The sequence below is a fragment of the Motacilla alba genome, chromosome 12 (assembly GCF_015832195.1).
Source record: "Motacilla alba alba isolate MOTALB_02 chromosome 12, Motacilla_alba_V1.0_pri, whole genome shotgun sequence".
NCBI classification, from domain to species: domain Eukaryota; kingdom Metazoa; phylum Chordata; class Aves; order Passeriformes; family Motacillidae; genus Motacilla; species Motacilla alba.
Genome location: NC_052027.1, coordinates 9,828,222 through 9,848,361, shown reverse-complemented (window position 1 = coordinate 9,848,361; position 20,140 = coordinate 9,828,222). Strand labels below are relative to the sequence as shown.

Here is a 20,140-nt window from a genome sequence, read left to right as displayed (position 1 = left end):
TTTACCAGTTATTTATGTGCTTTCGCATGCCAGAGTTTGTTTGAATTGATTTTCATTGCATACGAGAGATTTGAGGCGTTAATGACACTTGCCTGCCACTAAAAACACTTTTAAAAAATAATAATACAATAAGAAGCATGACATTTATTGCATTGCCATAGGGAAATTAAAAACCCCCAAAATTAACTAGAGTCCAAGTAACTATTAGCTCTTCAGAGCTAATGTGTGAGTTATATACCCTGAATGAGCACCATATGCCAGTTCATTGTGGCACAGTGAGTCACAGGACACATTGTGGAAAGCAATAATTGCTTGGCATGCATTGAAGCACTCAGTGAGGCTTTTTGTTTGGTTTTCTTAAAGGAATATTAAAATGGGTATTGTCTGATATGCTGCCACCAGGGACTGTTGCTTTTCCTGTTCTTAACCTGGAGCTTACCCATTGTCACTCACCGTGACCCCCTCAGTATCTTTTGCTTTCCAACTGCTTGTATTGTATGTGTGCAGCACCAGAAGAGTGAAGAGTGAGCCTTCCATTTGGTATCAACTTGTCATTCTGTATTAATCCTCCTCTCCCTTTTCCTCCTCATCTTCTTTCTTTGTCCAGTAGAGACATTCAGATTGTTTATATGGAATAAATGTTCATCCTGAGCAGAAGCAGTGGGACAAGTTGCACAGGGACTGTACAGTCTCCACACTTGGCCAGAGCTTGACCATCTAAAGCCATCAGCAAGCCAGTCTGATTTTGATATTGGCCCTTCTTTGAGCAGGAGGCTGGGCAATGTGACCTCCAGAAATGCCTTCTACCCTGAATTACTTTATGGTTCTGTTTAATGCCCACTTCCTTTACTGATTCAGCCATAGTGCTGTGCATGCCATTAACTCCTCACTCCCTGTCATTCATGCCTGTATAGAACAGGAGCAAAGGTCAGTGAGGTGACAGAGGTTTTACTTACATGGGAACAATATCAAGATGTAAACAATGACCTCAGATGAGCTTTGTTGGTGAAATTTGGATATCTCTGAAATTATTTGGAATTTGTTGCAGGATTTCTCTTGAGTTCTCTTCAAATCTTCAGTAAGTTCCAACTGAAGTAATCAATTGAGGAGTATAAAGCATAATTATAACAGGATTATAAGTATTTAAAAGCAAATATCACTATTTTTTCCCTTTTCAGTGACAAATCTTATTCTCTAGCAGCCTTGAAGAGAGCTTTGGGGTATTTAGGATTTAGTGAGCCACCAACTGCCCTGGCCGGGCCGTTACGTGCTGGTTTCCTCATGCGGCCGTAACCACGTGAGGGAGTTAATGCTGCACAGAGCATCTGCTCCTCAGCTCAAGGCCCTCCCAGCCCTGCAGCTGTCTGCCAGAAAGCTGGGACGTGCACAGGGGCATCTGCGAGCTCCATCGGGTAGCAAATTTTCATGGTCAGCCCATATGTTAGCCAAAAAAACGCCCTTCATCAGAACAATGTTATTTTACTTGTGCTGAGAGAAAGCAAGATCACACTCAGATTCACCATATCAGCCTAGGGGATTTTGAACAATGATGTAGCTATTCTAATGCAAAAAAAACCCAAAAAAAACCCCTTCTAAAACTCCCTTGGTGGGAAAAAAAATGGGAATATTTCATAGGGTTTCTTTTTCAAGTCTGACAAGATAAGATACTTTCTCTCCATCTCTCTACTTTATCAACAAGCAGTATATTGCTTATGTAAACACCTGGTTTCCCATCAGGTTCTGTCAAAAGTAAAGTTTACAAATGGGGCTACCATAGTGGATTGAAGAAGGACTAAATAGGAGCAACCAAAAGCTTTTTTTGTCCCTTTTTATACAAGACAAGATTCTAAAATCAAGATTTTTGCTTTCATTGCTGCCCTCCCTTTTCTGTAACCACATAAATACTCTCACCTCATACAGATCCTGCTTAAATGATGCAGGGTACTGCTCTTTAAGTGTGAAAAAGGTTTTGTGCCTGGTAGAGGGAATATAGAATGGGAGATACTGTTGCTCAGTAGGGTTGAAGTTCCCTTCTCCACTGCTTTTTGTGCAGTACACAAGCAGTAGGTTACTAGTCAAATTTCATGGACAGATAGTATCCAAATGTGGAACTTCAAGCACTACATTTGACTTTGAATCACCTAGGTGATTTCTCCTTCTGTAAAGCTATCACAAGTTCATGTAGCTCTTGCAAAAGTCACCTCCAAAAATTCAGACAAGTCAACCAAAGGAAGTCTCTCACTTTCTGCCATTACTTTGCATGCAAAGTGGTTTTGTTACTATCTCAGCAGCTTGTCAGGTGCCTGTTGTTTAAAGTGGAACTGCAAACAATTTCCCACCTGTCCATTATTAACTTTTGCATAAGAAAACCAAGTAGTGAAAAGTAATTGTAGTCATGATGAAGACAGCTTTAGCTAATAAAGTTAATGTGCCATATTGGTATCCTATTTAAGTGTGTTCAAAAGATGAAATTGCACTAAGAAAAATCCTCGGACGGTAACAGGAGCAAGTTCAGTTTATAGTAGTCAGGCCAGGACTATAAAAGCAACCTGCAATGAAACCATCAGCTAGCATTTGTTTGAAAAGATAAGACGAGGTGGAGAAAAATACTCAGGCTGTTCACATATTGTCATGCTGTATTTGGGGAAGCTTACCTGCAAAAGCCAACAGAAAAACAAGTAAACAAGTACCTGTAGCCTGTGGGATTGACCCTGGTAGGAAGATGGGACTGCAGATACTTGTGTCTTGTATTGGAGTCAGCCTTTGCTCTAATACAATTCCCTTTGGAGGCTGCAATTCGAGAGTGAATTCTGTGGGGCTTTTGTCCCAGTAGTGTGTGAGCCCAGGGTTTTGTTCCTGCTTGGTGAGTGCTCTGCACTTTGCAGACCATGGTATGCAGAAGTGGTTTATGTGTTAGTTTCCTTGGAAAAGTGAAGTATTTGTTCTGGCACTGTTTGGTTTTCATATCTCTTGACATAAAAATGAGCACAGCTCTCGGTCTGTGAAAGCAAATGTCAGAGACCCATGGCAAAACTGAACTGAAAATACACCTCTGGTTGGGAATCAGTCTGAAACACATGGTATTTAAAAGCATGGTGGTTTAGTGGTCAGTACCAAAGGTTCTATTTGCAACTCAGAACTTTATTTATTTATTTTGCTGAAATAATGCCCATTGCAAGGCCTGTAGGACATAGTGGTATTCCTTCTCAAATGTCCTCCATGAGCACAGTGAGTGGCTCTGGGCAGCCAGGGAAATTGAGAGGACGGGGCTGCAGCTGGAGACAGAGCCAAGGCTGTTCTGGGATTAAACAAAACATGCCATTGTCCGACCGTGCAAGCCAGCACCTGGCACCAGCTGCAGGAGAGCAAATAAATATCATAGTAGCTACAGAGCTTCACTTTTTTGTGTGCGAAAATCTATGTTTCACCAATCTGTTTTGCAAAGTTGTGCTCTCCCTGAGCTTGTTCATCAGCTTTGCCACTTCTTCTTTTTGCACGTCTCCTGCAGACCCGCCCGCGCTGCTGCGCTGCCGTGTCAGTGGTTTCAATTTCATTTCCTGTGCAAAGCTTCATACGCCTAAAGTTTTTGTTCCCTTTTTTTTTTCTTGTTTTTGCTTGAAGGAAAGAAAACAACAACAGTAAATTAAACCTCAAGGTGCTTAGGAAATCTCTGTGGCTGAAGGCCTGTGAGAAGAGGTGCACTGGCAGAGCACCCCAGTCACCTGGGTACCCTGGTTCATCAGCAAAGGGTCGATACTCCACTTCTTAAAAGATTACAGCTCATTTCTGTCACCGAGTCGTATTTTTGCTGATATTTACTGCCATCATGGAGGAGAAGTCAAGGCTAAAATCAAAAGTAGCTCACTCTCACCATTAGGTTTTAGTGCTCATGGCCCAGCCCTCAGGGCTTTGTAACCTGCTCAGGTTTTATAGCCCTGTAATGGGACTAACACTGCGGATCGCGTGCGTGTAATAGCTGTTTTCCTGGTGCAGGTTGGCTGGCTGCTTTCCACCCACAGTGCCGTGTTGCACAACTCTTCCTTCCATTAATGTACTCTAGAAAAAAAAAAAAAATCAGGTGTTGGGCAGATGGGGCACGGGAACAAAGAAGAAGAAAGGATTGTTCCCTTCCAGTGATGGTGTGGGGATCTAGATTTCTGGGAATAAGGTACTGTATGACATGTTTGTACAGCTGCCACAGGTGGGATAAAAATCTGTCCTCAGTTATTGTTTAAGATGAATGGATAGAGGCAGTGAAAACACAACTCTGGCTTTGTGTGGAGGTGGCCTAGGCAGGTATGGCAGCAGCTGATCAAAGCCATTGCTGGGTATAGAAGACTCTACTTGTTTCTCCAAAAATGTATAATCTTACACATCCATCTGTTTTTTACTTAGTTAGAAAACATAATGAAAAAATACAGTATTCCTCAATTGTGAGAATGCCCTGAACATTAGCATTGGTAAACTCAGTTAATTTAAGGCTAAATTTAGAATCAGCATGAAAGAAAAAGCAGGTGAGGGTGAAATGATTTATCTCCAAGAAAAAACTACTTTGATATAATGAATTCATATGTTTTATTGCACATTTGCCTCTCTAAATTACTACTTTATTGTTTCTCTTCCCTGCACGGGGGCAGTGCTCCATTACTGTAGCATGGAAATTGCTGTCTGACATTATCATGTGTTGCAAGTGCCTTCAGAAGTGTCACATAGGATCAATACACTATTAATCACATGCAAAAAATTCAATAGGTACAGTGCATACCACTGACTGAGTTCATAAGCTTTAGGGGGTTTGCCTTTTTATACAGCAGGATGAAGGACATCCCTTAATTGATTTTGATGTGGTTTATTTGTGGCAATAGAAATTACTTAATTGACACCAGGGGTTGATAGAGAATTGCAATCCATTCAGATGCAGACCTTCAGAACTGAAAGTAAAATACAACAATTCTTGTTCCCTTGGTCAGAAGGTGTATAACTTCAGGGTACAAGGAGGCTGAAGAGTTGAGGATGTGCACAGCTTGTTGAATCTTCTTCAACAATGCCCATCTTGCTTGGAAAACCGTCAGCTTGCTACACCACATGGATAGAATGCATTTTGTTAAGGGCCCTCTCTTAAGTTCAAAGAGGTGGTGTCACCCAGAGAAGTCATGGTTTTCCACTTTCACAGTGGGTGTAGAGCAGGGGGAGCAGGCAGGGATGGCAGTGAGAAGCTGGTGCTTCTTTCCAGCCTGTTGACAGTCAGGAGGCTGTGAGCTGGCACACCCAGAGGCATTAAATTGGGTCAGCAGTTGGCTTCACGTGAGCAAACCCAAGTTTTAACTGGTTGTTCTCCTGCACAGAGTTACCAGCAGTTTCCCCTCAGTCTCTGCCTCTGCCAACTCCTCTCTCCTTCCCCTTGGTTATCTTTGCCAGAGCAACCCCTGGGCTTGCTTCTCTGAGGAGGGGACACAGCGGGAGCACCATGGCTCTCCAGGCAGGACACTTGGGGTCCAGGAGACACTGTGCAATCCCACAGGGGATTTCAGTAGGACAGAGTCATAACTGGTGTGGCTCAGTGTGCCAGACCTCCACTGCATCTCATGCTTCTCCCTACTGACTGCCAGGACTGCCCTGTGCCATCTCCAGGGGAATCGGGCTCCATCTCTGAGGCTGGAGAAGCATCATCTTTGCCTCAGCCCCTGTTTAGGGTCAGGGTCATGCTCCCTCTGAAATCCATTGGAATTTGTGGGTGTTCATTTTCCTCCTTTCCACCCCACACAACGGAAAAGGAGTTTTTCATTTCCTCCTGTTCCGGGTTTAGTTGTAACTGCTTTGTTCTTTGACATAAATAAGTAGAACAAAATGAGCATCGAAAATATTATGTGACTGCAGATTTTCTGCTGCTGAAATCTGAGCAAAGATGCAGGATTTTATAACAGCTCGGTGCTGTGACATGGTGCCTATTTGAAGCATTTGAAGAACATGAATGGAAACAGCAGCAAGAAAAAAAAGCATGTAGGGAAAAAAGATACCTTTTGTCCAGACCCCAACTGATGAAAAAGAAATTGCATTAAGCCCTGGGCTTTTCTTTTAGAGTAGGCTTCAGCTTTATAAAGAAGTTCATTTTCCTCCTAGATAATTTTCAGTAGCAGATTTTCCAGTCAGTCTTAGAAGACTTAAAAAAAGCATCACAGTGAAAGAAAAAGAAATGATGAAGAAGTGAGAAGGGAGATGGAGAAAGTTGGAGCAAAAACTAAGAAGAAAGGACAAATGGATTCTAGGGTTTAAATAACAGCCCAAACCCAGGGAAAAGTATACAGAAAAAGAGGAATCCATTAAAAGACAGAACAGTGAGCTGCAGTTCAGAGAATTTTTAGGGGCAGTTTTTAAGAGGAAGAGAGGCAGTGTGTGCAGTAAAGAGAGTGGTATTATTTTTCAGAAATTGTAGGTATCTTGTTCAATGAAGCAGAATGAACTTGCATATGAATTAGGGACAATAAGTGAAGTCAGGTGCTCCTTTGATACTGGTGGGGCATTGAGGGCTGGCAGACATAAAGGCTTTTTTTCCCTCCAGATCTGAAAGACTTGCACTGCAGCCATGAGTTTGATCAAGGGGCTGTTTATTTTAATCATGTATCGATTGGCTTAACCACACTGCCCTGGGAGGGAGGGAGAGCTGTCAACATCAAGAATTACAGCTTTCAAAGTTCCAAGTAATCCTAGGAAATGAGCCAAACATAATAAATGCAGTTTTATTTGGGACCTGATCCTACTACTGTTGAAATCAATAGCAGTTTTTCCACTGTTCTCAATGAAAGTGGAAGCTGCTTATTTGAAGACCAGCTCTGATCCAGCAATCAGGGCATCTAATTCTGAAATATTCATGAATGTGAATGAAAAATAATAATAATTTTTTAAAGAGCCAACCCACAAATAGATTGGCAGTTCTAGGAAAGCTCAGTTTTTAAGGGAATAAAATTGATTTCTATTTGCAGAACACAAAATAAATGACAGAAAAATAAGAGAGATGGCAATGTCTAAAGAAGCAGTGAGCTTAAACGGGGTTAGAAGAATTAATTATAATGTGATAAACTGATGTCTTTCAAAAGTCATTGAGGCAGAAAAGGATCAGAGAGTCCTGAGAAGCTCAAGATATGCATTCTGCACAGGCTGAACTTACTAGAGAAGCTTTGAAAGCAGAAGTAATGATGATACATATCATATTGCAAAAATAATCCATAAAATTAGTGATACAGCCATACAGTCATTCTTCAAGCAACATTCCCATCAAGGTGAAAGGCACTCTGAATGTGTACTTTGCTTTTAGTTTTCCAACAGAAAGAGAAGCAAGAAAAAAAAAACATTCAGTTACCACTCTAGTCAACAATTCAGTATACTGAATCTTTAATCAAAGTTTATATGCATTGGCCAAAAAAGAAGCATTTGCTTTGCTGTGGTTTCTGATGTTCAGATGCAAGACAGGGCATGCATTTTAGCATGTGTAAATATTTACAAACACATATCTGTGTTCAGGCAGACTTTGATTTTCCCATTTCCATCAGCATTTGGAAAAATACTGTTTGAAAGATTTGATTTTTATTAACTATTAAATGAGGTGGCATCTGTGATGTGCTTGTCCTCGAGGCTCCTCCTGGAAGGTGTTGCTGTGCATCGGTCACTCGTCTTTGGCTGTAAGAAGCTTGGAGGGGATCATTACTGTAATCCCAAAGCAAATACTGAACACAGTGTATTTTCAGATGTGTAATCCATGGGTCGTCTGACAAAAAAAGTCAGTAGTTCAGCAGTATTGGGAGTTGTGTCTGTTTTGACAACCAGCAGGTCCTGGCTGTGCTGGCAGCCTTCCCTCATGGCCATCGCTCACCGTCTGCCCTGTCTGTGCAGCGCCTGCCCCTTCCTCTACCCCTTATTTTTTTCTGCGTGTTATGAGGGATTACATTTCAATGCCAGTATTTTTTAAAGGGTATGGGTTATCTGAGGTGCAGACTCTACGTGTGAAGATCTCATAGCTGTAGCCCAGGGGATGGCCCAAGCCAAGCTGGCTGTGAAAGCACTCCTCTTATGGAGATATTTTCACCTGTGCATCAAAGACTGATCAATTATGGGAGGCAGCCAGAGAGCCTGGGTTATTGCAGGGTATTTCACCTGATGAAATTTGTGCAAGGCACAGACACGTGACTCTCCTGTGGAAGGGCCTCCTGGCCACACCAGTGTGCAGATACTTGAGAAGTGCAAAGTGCCCATGCTTGATCCCTTGTTCTGTTTTTCCATAGTTTACCAGCATCGATTTGATAATTGATTACTCCATCCTCAGTTAATGAGGGTTTGTATGTGAGAGCAGTTCTGGGCCTGGCCCCGTCTGGATTTTTTCTCCCCTTGCTCTTGCAGTGTGACTGGGCTCGGCCTAGGGGCACACCATAAATAGCAGGCTTGACTGCTGCTTTTTATTTATCCATATTGAGTTCATCAGATGAAGCCAAAGCTTCCTGGGGCCATCTGAAGCTTCCTGGAGGGGGTACTCTCACAGTCAGATGTGGCTCCTGGAAGGCAGACGTGTGTCTCTGGGAGGCAGACGTATGCCTCAGACTTGGATCGCTCCTTTTGGACTGTGTGGTTGCAAGAGCATTTTTTCACAATATATTTCCTTGGGGGAATCTGATGGACTTAGATCTCGGATACCATCCCTACTAAGTGATACAGTAAAAATAACCTATTATTCTCTGCTTCTGACCTGGGCGGTGACAACATATTGTTTCAGCATCTCTGTCAGACTATTTCCCTTAAGAGCCATTTTAGCCTCACCCAGTGGGACATAGCTAAAGGAAATGAAACTCCAACCCCATTAAGGAAAAAGACAATGCCTTTCACTAAACAAACTTACTTTTCTTGGCTTTTCTTCACCAGGGAGAATCGCCCGTACCCCCCACCCTTGCAGCCTTTGTAGACAGTTCCTGTAATTGGGAATGGCTGGGTGGACACCAATGGTTGGCAGCAGAGGGGGATAAATCCGACATCCCTTGAACGTGACACGGGCTGGGACCGCAGTCCCAGGTGGCCGCTTAGTGGCAGTTCCTGTGGTACTGGTGGACTGTACGTGCCTGCCAGCCACAGCTGCCGGTCCTCCAGACACAATTGGGATTTTAGCAAGTCTGTACACAGTAAAGCTGGGCTGTTACTGATTTTGTGCAAGCCTTGGATAGGTAGTGTGTCCCACTAATGAGAGCTGGTGACTTGCACCGAAGTTCTGGTGCACATTTCCTGCCACCCATACAGTGAAACAAGCCCAAAAGGAAGCATGACCTTGAGGGTTCATGGACTAAGGGACAGATCACGATCTGTCACCACACTCCAGCTAAGGCTGAAGCATAATTTACACTTACTAATTAGGTTTTTAAGCACAGTCATTAATTTAGGGTATCTTGAGACAAATTAAAGATCCCTTTTTATAACGCAGTTCCACTCAGTTACAAAGAAAGAGTCTGGAAAGGCATCACTTCACATTTGTGTGCTGCTAATTGGGACAAACCATAGGGTGATCACCTTGTCCCAGGGAGAGTCAGGGTTTACAGAATGCAATCAACTGGTCAGCCTTCCAAACTCTGGGTAGAGCTGACTAACACCTGGGTCAAAGTAAATCCGCGGGCAAGAGGATTAGAGCTGGCAGAGAAATAAAGAACTCTGTGTCACGAGATAAAAGTAGAGTGCAAAAAATTGCAATCCTGAAGAGTTTTTAATCTTCGAGGTGGCTAATGCTGCAGGTCTCCTTAGGTTTTTTTATATAAGGGGAGCCTGTGTTCCCAATGGTCTGTTTCGGGGTATTTCCAGTATCAGTCTCCACGGAGAGCAGTTAAGCTCCTATTTCAAACCCAGTCCTACAGGGATCTGTAAATCTTTATATCTCTGTGCCCTCTTAAGCAGGTTTATGGCTGTCCCACCAGTTCACCAAAAAACTGCGTGAAAAAAAGAGCATATCCTAAACACTAGGTGTGAGCCTCTCTCTTTTGCACGCTTTCTCCCTCGGCTGATGAGTGTTTCAATAACCCCTGTGAAGAGCAGCTTCCCTGAGACGATCCAAATGCCCTCCATTCCTCAGCCCAGAATAGCCTGTTGCCTGATGGGTATGACATGCTCCAGCAAGATGAAAGATAGGGATTCAAGGAGCACAAATAGCAAAAGAAAGCAAATATGAGCTTTCTCCATACCTGGTAGCTGTTGCAGAGAGAGCAGGACATCAACCACCTCTTTGAAGAAAAGCAGTAATGTCCACTTTTTTTTTCTCCCTCAAGAGAGGTCTCCAGGAGTTTATGCAGGATGGTGCCTGTTTGGGGCTTGGTGTGAGATGCAGGTTTCTCAGGGAGGTTAAGGCTGTTGTGAATCCCTTTTAGAGGCACCTCCATTAATCTCCATTCGTGATACTCCACTCAAGTTAGCTACTGTCAATTAAGCCCAAAAGCACCTAAGTGCCTAAAGATTGTTGCAGAGCTGGCCCTACCATTTTTATTCTGTTAGTGCTTTATCTCATACCATGTCTCTAACAGTAGCCAACAGGAGCTATGTTGGTGGAACATGTCCTGCCTTCATCGCCATGCAGTGGTGATGGTCCATCACCCTGAGATTGACTTTTTCCTTCTGTGAGCTCTCTCTGCTGTTGATCACGAGGTATTGCAGTGCCCGTGTCACCCAGCACTCACCAGTGCCCTGGTTTAAAAACCAATAGAAAGTCATAATGATTAACGTTGTGGAGATTAAAGTCCCTCTTTAGATCATGGCCTGATAGGCAGCTGCTATCACAGTGCCTGCTTTGGAAGGCCACCAGTGTGCCAGTGGGGTGAGCGTGGAGCTGCTGTGGTTTATGGCTGTGTTAGCCCTCTGAAACTTTCCGTGGTGTATGGAAAGCATTGCAGGTACAGTGATGCATATCTATCTCAAAATCATCTTCGGATTAAAAACTTCCTGCAGAGCTAATGTCAGCTCAATCTTCGGGTCACTGCCACGAGCTCAGTCAGGTTAGAGATCAAAACCAGTATGCAGGTATGGGGGAGGCTGGCAGCTATCAAACAGCATAATCTGCAGCATGATGTTTTTATGACTATACTCATAATGACATGTATAAGCAGTGAGTGGTTGTGATCTGGAACAAACTTGATGGTTTGCCTGGTTCTGGTGAAAATTTCAGTATCAACACACTATGCAATAATAACTGGTCAGAGCCAGCTGAAGTCACTTGAGTTATGTGGGGAATTAATTGGCCACATATGCCTGACATCTCAGTTAACATAAAAGCTACAAGTTACTCCTGAATTGTTTTCATTAGAAAATCTTGGTTAAAAAGGCACTTGGTAGAATAATTCTTTCTGTTATTATTTTTGAATGTCTATGATTTTGATAATAAATTATATATATAAATTATTAAACCAGCTATGATTTAATATGAATCATGCCACTGACTTTTTAATTAACTAAGGAGCCATCATTCTCAGCAAACGGTTCCATTGCATAGGTGTGCATTTCACAATAATTGAATATAAAGGCTCATTTTTGTCCCTTTATTGATGTCAAGGGAAAACAGTGCAGTTATGAAAATGGAATAAACCGAAAAGATTCCTTCAGTTCCTGCAGGCTGATTAGAACAAATGAGTTTCCATTGCAGTTTTTATGAATGTATAGTTTTCTGAAAGGTTTATAGTACTTCAGGGAATGGAAATTGCAGGCCATAAATAATACAGGATCGCTCAAGTTATTGGGAAGTAGAAGAATGGGTTTTATCTGGAAAGGTGAGATTTACTATTCTGTATTTCACATAAATGTTTCAGAAGGAACCAGATGCAGTGATTTGTACTTTATTTTGGGCACGGAAGCAGCGTTAGACACTTGCCCAGGAGCACCACGTGCAGGAGCCGGCACGGGGAGTGCTGCTGGGGCACCCCTTCCCTGCAGGCAGCAGGTCAGCAGCGAGCAGTGCCAGAGCTTCATGGTGCTCTACACTGCTCTGCCTGCAGAGAGGTGACCACACAGTCAGGGGGACTTTGCCTCTCCTGGTCAGTGAAGTCATCAGAAGTATTTTCCTATCTCAGCTTAATAAACAACACTGTTTTGTATAGAACGAGTTTGGCTAAACAGTTCTTGCAGTGTTAGAGAGCTCAGCTGGAAAAGACTGTTTAAAGACTGTTTAATAAACCTCTCTTTTTTTTTTTCCTTTTTTTTTTTTTTTTTTTTTTTTGTTCTTTTTCTGTGTAGAAAGCAGAAATATGGCAACAAAGGAAAAGCTTCAGTGCTTGAAAGATTTCCACAAGGACATCCTCAAACCTTCCCCTGGCAAGAGCCCGGGGACACGGCCTGAGGATGAGGCTGAGGGAAAGCCACCGCAGCGGGAGAAGTGGGCGAGCAAGATCGACTTCCTGCTGTCCGTGGCGGGGGGATTCATCGGTTTGGGCAACGTCTGGCGGTTCCCGTATCTCTGCTACAAAAATGGCGGAGGTGAGCTTTCCTTCCGCGCTCAGCGGTCAGTCTGTCTGCCCCACGCTCACTATTTTTCAGTGCCTTCATCCAGTTTTTAAGGAGGCTGTTCATACCTGTGTTTTCTGCCTCCCTCACCAGTCTTCAGGAGAGGTTGTTTCATCACTGAGTAGTGAAGTTTTTTATTAAAACTTTATTAGGGGAAAACATCCAGCAGTTTCTAATGTTGTGCTATTGAACCTTTCCTGCTCTTTTACTTCTGCTACAGCTGAGTCTGAGTTTTAACTAGAAGGTATGCTATTAATATAGACCATTAAGATTTCAGACCAGGGGATTTCAGAATAAGAGCAGTCTGACCCATATGAAAGTATTGTGTGCCTAACAATCTGCCATTGTTATTGGAGATATTCACTTTAAAGAGGTAAGAAAATGCCCCTTTCAGCCTATACTCTTCCTTCTTGCAGAAAAAATGAGCAAAAACACCCCAGAATAAGATTATTGCATAGTGACATTTAAGTATCAAATACCTTTCTTTGTTTATATGTGCCTGTTGCCACTTTTTTGATGATCTTGCATACGTTCATTCATTTAATCTCATTATGTACTATTGTATTTTCTCAACAGGTGCATTTCTTATACCTTATTTCATTTTCCTGTTTGGGGGAGGTCTTCCCGTGTTTTTCCTGGAGGTGGTGCTAGGACAGTATACCTCCGAAGGTGGAATTACATGCTGGGAAAAGATCTGCCCTATTTTCACTGGTTAGTACATCTTGTTGTGCTTTACTGCTTAAAGACCCCTCTGCAAACCATTTGTAGCAGCACCATTCCCCTCATGTCCATTAACTCAGCTATTTGCTCTAGTAATTAAGAGTATGATATTGGTTCCTGGAAAGGTAGAAGTCAGAGAGTCTGAAGGACAAAGTGAGGTATTGATTTTGATGCTATTAGCTTGTTAACTGGCAAAACTGCCAATAACCAAGAAAGAAATTGCATATTATGCCTTTTAAGGCAATTGCACATTTTGTTTACAGGTATCAGAGAAAGCGTTGTCTTGGAAGGCTAGATGGCATTAATGAAACCATCTTTGAAATGTTATTTTGGTCTGGAAATCAAAACCCGTCCATGTGAAAGTTTCTCATTGGCATCATCTGTCTCCTACTGATGCAGTCAAAACCTGGACAGCATTTTTTGGTGGGATTCAGGAACAGGGCTTTGGTCATAACTGAGCAGGCCCTGGCAAATGTTGGTCTGATATTATCAAGGGGCCTTTGCCTGCTCGATGCTCACAGGAACAGTGTGAAGGCTGCTCTGGAAGTTGACTAGAAGGAAAACTTAAAGGTTAGAAAAATGACAGAGGATGCCTGTCTTGTGTGTAGATTGCCCTTTACAGCTGGACAGCACAGGCAGAATCATTTGAAATAACTGCACTAAGCATGTGGCCCTGTTCAAATCCAATTTGGAAAGAGTGGGCACTTCACACTGGCATGTCTTTAGCTCTGCCATTGTTGCTGTTCCAGGCATCTCTCTCCCCTGATGTCACCCCAAGCAGAAGTGGGGGTTTTCTCTGAGGCTCACCATCCCACCTAGTACTCAAAATGCTGCTGAGGGTGATGTAATTGTGCTGCTTTAGCTTAATTTTCTTCCTCCTCCTCCCACTTTTGTGAAAACTTTTTTTTTTTTTTTTGAGGAGGAGGAGGAAGAAGGAATGTTCCTTGTTTAAATAGCAATCTCCCAGGCATCCATAAAGAGAAAGTTTAGCTAATGTAGCTAGCTGTATATGCTGAAAGAAATGCAGATGTACAGAATAAATAGCACTTGCTCTGCTTGTTTCCATCTGACATGAAAATAATCTCTAGTGATAAAGACTCCTGCTGCAACAAGGTTTTAAAGTGTAAAATATGAGGCAGGTATCCCAAGTGCTGAAATATCCATCAGAGTGATGTTAAAGGGAGCCTCACAGGTTCTTGTAAGAGACAACTCTAAATTTTTAAAGGAAGTATTTTTTTTTTTGCTTGTGGTTCATAACTGGCAAACTGTGTAAGCAGAGATTGATCCAGGTAACCATAAGATCCACAAATACCATGCTTCCTTTGCACAAATGAAATTGAGGCAGAAACCACCACTTTCACATTGATACCTTTTTACCTCATTCAAGAAATGTGATTTTTTTTCCCCACATAGACTGAGCCCTGCCAGTTGAAAACTGAGAGTGGTGGAGGTGCTGTCCAGCTGAGCTGCTGCCAGGGAGGTTGGCTTGGGGTACAGTGTGACAAGAGTGAGGCTGCCCACACGGGCAACCTAAGAAGTGAGATGATGCAGCAAACAAGCAAAGCCTGATGCCTTGACTTCCCTCTAGTAAAACTTGAAACAGCTGGGTTAGTGCTAAATTGGGTAAATTCCTGTAGTCCTCCCCTCAATGTCAGCAAACCATAGCCAGAAACTCAGCCCTGAGTGCCAGAGATGGTGGCAGGTCTGTGCTTGTGTGTGGTTGAGCTGGGTTTCCATCAGCAGTAGGGTAGGGCAGGACACAGGGCCACAGCACAGTGGGAATGGCACAAGCCCCAGGAGATCACAGGGTGCAGCAGCTGTCACATCTGCACGTTTTTCTTGTCTCTCCCCTTCTTTCCAGGAATTGGTTATGCTTCCATAGTGATTGTGTCCCTTCTGAATGTGTACTACATCGTGATCCTGGCCTGGGGACTCTACTACCTGTTCCAGTCGTTCCAGAGCGTCCTGCCATGGGCACACTGCCACCAGAAGTGGAACACGCCCACCTGTGTGGAAGACACTCTCAGGAAGAACAAAACGCTCTGGATATCGCTGAATGCCACTAACTTCACCTCTCCTGTCACAGAGTTTTGGGAGTAAGTACCCCCTCTTCATAACAGAGTTTTGGGATTAAGTACCCCCTCTTCATGGTGTCTTCAGGGAGCTTTTGGTGTCATGCCAGAGGTCAGTCCTGAGATTTTATGGAAGCCCAGTGGGGAGTGTTAGATAGGGAAAGAAAATTGCTCTGGGTGTCAGTTTTTTGACCAGTGTTTGCTACTGGTTCTCACCTATCTTGAGGTAAGTCCAGGAGTGGTGGAGGCAGGTGATAGATGTCTAAGTGTATTTATCCTAGACCATACAGGGAGGTTTAAAAACCAAGTACAGCTTCTTCTTTGGAAGAAAACTTATTCCTTCTTGGCTGGATTCTCTGAGGGTGGCAGGAGAACACAAACAAGTCACTGCAGATGCCCTGATAGCAGGGATTTACAGTGGAAACAGTGACAAATCATCACCTTTGTGGTTGCCTATTCCCCAGCTGTTAGCATTTGCAGGACACTTTGTGTAGCTATAACACATCTCTCTTCAGTCTGATGACAATGTAAGGTTTTGACCTCAGTAATAAATCTGACAGAGGTGGTGAACGTTGTCCTGTATTCTAGGTTTCTCAGGTCATCTCTGTTAAAACTTTTTTTTCTGCACTCTCTGAGGAGACTGTTTTGCCAGATGCCTGAATTTCATCAGTCATAAGCTTCTTATTCTCATTTCTCTGTTATTTTTCAAGTTTTAAATCATATTGCATAACATGATCTCTGAACAGGCATGACCTCAAAACTCTGTGTGTTTATGTAAGTGTCAAAACATAGCAGCAGAGGAAGACACCTGTAGGAAAACTTAAATCCAAGGTATCTTCACATAATTTATTAATAATTTTTGCTTGCTTGCTTGCTCAGATAGTCACTTACGAGTAGAATCAGTTTCCGGCCCAGCTTGGCTCTTTCAGCATGTTTAAAGTGCAGTTTCATCTCTGATCAACTTGTACCTACTTCTCTATTTTTAAAAATAAGCATCAGCCAAAGCCCCAGCAGGAATCATGTTCGTGCTGAAGATGTTTGGCATGCATTAGCTTTAGAAAAAAATAGTCTTAGGAGCTGTGCTAATATTTGTAACATGAGAGCCATAATATAAAGGGGCAGATCGAATCTGAGATTGGTAGTTTGTCAAAAGGCTCTGGTGGCTGGTGTGAGAGACAGGGTGCAGGCTCTGAGAGTCGCGTTTTCACCATGAGCTCTGTGTTTCTGTGCTGGGGGTCAGCTGCTTTCCCAGGTGATTTCCTCCCTTATAAATATGGAGGAAGTTGGAAAACAATTGTTAAGTGGTACCTTGGTATATTTTGGGGGAACTGAGAGGCAAGTAGCTGTAGAAGAGGAAGCAGCTCTCACTCCTTTGGACTCTCCCACAATGACTTTGGACTGAAGGCCTTGAATCCAAATGAGGTTTGGTCATGTGTTCCAAGGTCTTTTCAAGGCCTCCTATGGAATTAGAGGTCCACAGTGCTGCCCCTGAAATCGTTGCTGCCCCAGATTTCCAAAGCGCTGTGCTCATCATTGCTTTTGTGCAGTGATTTTGCTGACAGTCCTCTTGTACCTGGGGCACCTGTGAGCTTGGCGGCTCCTGATGTGGCCATGGAATTGTCCTGCTGCTCTGGAAGCTCCTACTCCTGTACTGCACAGATTTATGGGCCAAATTGTCTACCTGGGGTCCCCAGGCATCATGATCATGCATCATGAAGATACCCCAACAGAAAGGAAAAGGGCTGGGAGCTGGGAAAGGGATTGCAAAAGAGTGAAGGCTCCAGCCCACTGGGGAACAGCAGAGCTCTCTGTGGGTCACACCACAGCAGGTGTTTGATAAAGGGGGTTGTGGCAGGGCAGCCAAGGTTAAGGGGAATGATGTCCCCATGGGAGCACATTAGTGATGGAGCTTTTAGTTACCTTCCCTCTAAGGGAAAGCAAGTCAGAAGACTCCTCTGCATGCTGAGCCAAATCCTCCTGAAGATGTAGTCAGGCTGGAGGAGCCTGAGGCTGGACAGCAAATCCTTGATCCTCGCACACTTTGCTGTCCTCAGTTGCGCCCTCACTGTGTCTGTAGCAGAGTTGGAGCAAAGGTTGCTCAGTGATGAGTGCTCCTGGAGTAGCTCTCTCTGCACTTTGCAGCCACTTTAACTTGTGTCCTCAACAGTTTTAGACACTGTAAGCTGAACTCTTCCCTGGAGTCTTGCTAGGGAGGAGTTTGGCTTTGTAATCCTACTAGGACAGACATACTGCCCATAATTCACTGTTTCATCATGGGCAAAACTGCCCTTAACAGAGCAAGCTGCCTCCAGGAGTCATGACACTTAGAGGACTATTAAAAATAGCTGCTGTCTCTGCATAAATAACTATTGATGTCTTGAAGTAAGAGCAGAGATCATGCAGCACTGTTGTAATAAAAGTAGCATAGCTTTCACATGATGCAAGCACTGAATATCCCCATTTTTTTTCCCAGACATGCTACTATTCTTTACAATTCTGTAATTAAAAATAGTTTGAAGAACTTTCAGGTACCATGCTGCCATAGACAATACTGGCTGCCAGCCAACCAGCTACCAACATTGAAAGGACAGGTAAATAATTAGTCTTTACTGAAGATATCCATCTGCTTTGTGGCACAATTAATTCCAGTTTAATTTCAGAGGTTTGTGAGTATTTGGTTTCTGAAACCCAATGCCATTTTTATTGTGGGACATTTATGTAGTGTCCTCATCAGTACTGCTTTGTGAATCTAATGCTGCCCAGGTATAATTGACCACATAGATGCATTAACCTCTTCATGTTGAACTTCTCAGCCTGGCTGCATATATAGTGCAGCCTGACATTTCAGTTCATTTGAATTAATGTTTGGTGCAAATCACATGCTTGCTTGAGCAGCAATAAAAGGGTGTTAAGAAAATCAGGCTTTATATGAGGAGACTTACCTCTTGGTATCACATGCTTCAGGTCTTATTTCTGAAGATTTTATTTTGAAGTTCAAAACCTTAAAGGCTTATACACATATTAATACATAAGGGATAAGTGTAACAGGGTAATTAGGGTTGAACAAAACCTCTGATTGTCTGGTGCTGGCCAAGTGTTTATAAATATTTGGTAATCAGCAGACTTTGTTCATCCAAATCCCAAGAAAGACCATCACATGCTAATGGCATGTAATTCTAAAGGGAGCAACAACAAAAAAAAAACTAAACAAAATCTAGAGCAGCTGTCTCTGCCCTTAAGAGCAAACGTGAGAGTTTTTCAAATTGTTTTATATTCTTATCTTAATATTTTTCTGTACAGCCTCTTCAGTGTTAATTATTCTCGTCCATCCAACATGAAAGGGTGGGTCACCTTTCCTGGTTTGAAAGGTCCTGTCTGCATTCACTTGATTAATGAGCTGGAATATCCCCCAAGGATTGCATAACTCTCTTCATTTTATTTTTGTTTATGTTGTAGGGCCAGTTACAGCTCCTGTTACATTTCCATATTGCACTCACTAGAACATATTAGTGTTCAAGGGTCAAGAACTCCTGTTTATAACAAACTCAGCCTGTTGTCCCATTGATTATATATGAGTGACAGTTAATGACAGCATCAGACTATAAATCTGAATGACTAACAACTCTGTGTGTGAGTGGTGTGAAGGTAGCTGAGTGGGCTTGGCTGAATCTCAGTGGCATGGGGGTTATGTAACAAAATTGAAGAGCTATCAGCACAGCCCAGCTCATGCTCCTTTCTGAACTGGAATTTACTGGGCCAAAAATCCATGTTGATTTTGCTTCTGCAAAAATATGTAGGGCTAGAATTCATAAAAGAATTGTAATGCTGAATCTCCCCTAGTAATTCTGAGCATATTCCTTGAGGAAGTCAGTCTTTGTGAGATGGGATAAGCAAGAAAAGCATAGAAAAGCAAGATATCTGGCTCTCTGTCACCCACTGGGGTATTTTCCAAAAAATCTTGAAAGAATTGCTGGGGCAAACAAACTCTAGGAGAGATGGCCACTTGCTTTTAGTTCTGCAGTAAAAAGCAAAGAAGTCTTAACTGAATGCATTAACAAAGCTCCCTATTCCAAAAGGCATTTGCAGTTAATTATTCACTGTTTCTCGAGAGCCAACTCTACAGATTGCCTTTTCAATATGAACTGCCCCTTTGAGTGGAAAATTGCCATTTATGTTTTAAAAAGGCATAGAAGGTTGCGGCTGAACTTTTTCATCTTATAAATGTATTTTCTACTTTTGTATATGCACAGCAGGTTTTTCCTTTGTTTCTTTAGGCTCAGGTGAAGCAAGACTGCAACTTTATGCCAAATATTCATTACTGAGGGGGTTCTCATAACTATTGAATAGCTGTGCTGATTAGGGCAGTCTTACCCTGTCTGGTGCCATTAGTCCTTTTCCATAACAAAATACACACACGTTCAGAGAGAAAAAAGCATTTGGTGTGAGAACACAGTCACACAGGTAATCCAAGTGAGCTTGGCAAGCAGAGGTGCAGAAACAGATGGGCAAGGGTTTGAGTCCTATTAAACTGGTCAATCCAGGGCTTTTTCCAAAAACTAATTGCAGATTTTCCATCAGTGACTTCATTCACTATTATTTCCGTGGCAATAGCAAAAAAAAAAAAAAAAAAAAAAAGAAATTCATTAGTTCAGGGGAAAACCAAACCACCATGGTCTGTCTTGTACCGGATCCCCACGCAAAGCTGTGCACACCAGACACGTGGGCCTGACCCAGACTGCTCTGGGCTCTGCTCTCCATGACTCTGGTGCATGAAAGTGCCTGACTTTTACAGCTATCTGAAAGTAAAAAAAAAAATCTGTTAGATAGCAAGTTCTCTTCCG

The 20,140-nt window shown here is 42.8% G+C and overlaps 1 protein-coding gene across 9 annotated transcripts in view; it reads left to right on the top strand.

Annotated features, from left to right (window-relative positions):
* The window catches only part of SLC6A6 (solute carrier family 6 member 6), a 56,960-nt gene that overhangs the window by 11,476 nt on the left and 25,344 nt on the right, over positions 1-20,140 (top strand). For 8 of the 9 annotated variants that reach the window (XM_038149277.1, XM_038149270.1, XM_038149269.1 and 5 more), the window contains 3 exons: positions 12,241-12,480; positions 13,084-13,218; positions 15,089-15,323. In XM_038149277.1, the coding sequence (XP_038005205.1) occupies positions 12,252-12,480; positions 13,084-13,218; positions 15,089-15,323 (599 nt within the window). In that variant the 5' untranslated portion in view covers positions 12,241-12,251. Of the gene's footprint in view, positions 1-17; positions 10,908-12,240; positions 12,481-13,083; positions 13,219-15,088; positions 15,324-20,140 lie in introns of those variants that run through there. The other variant, XM_038149273.1, reaches the window with a different exon arrangement.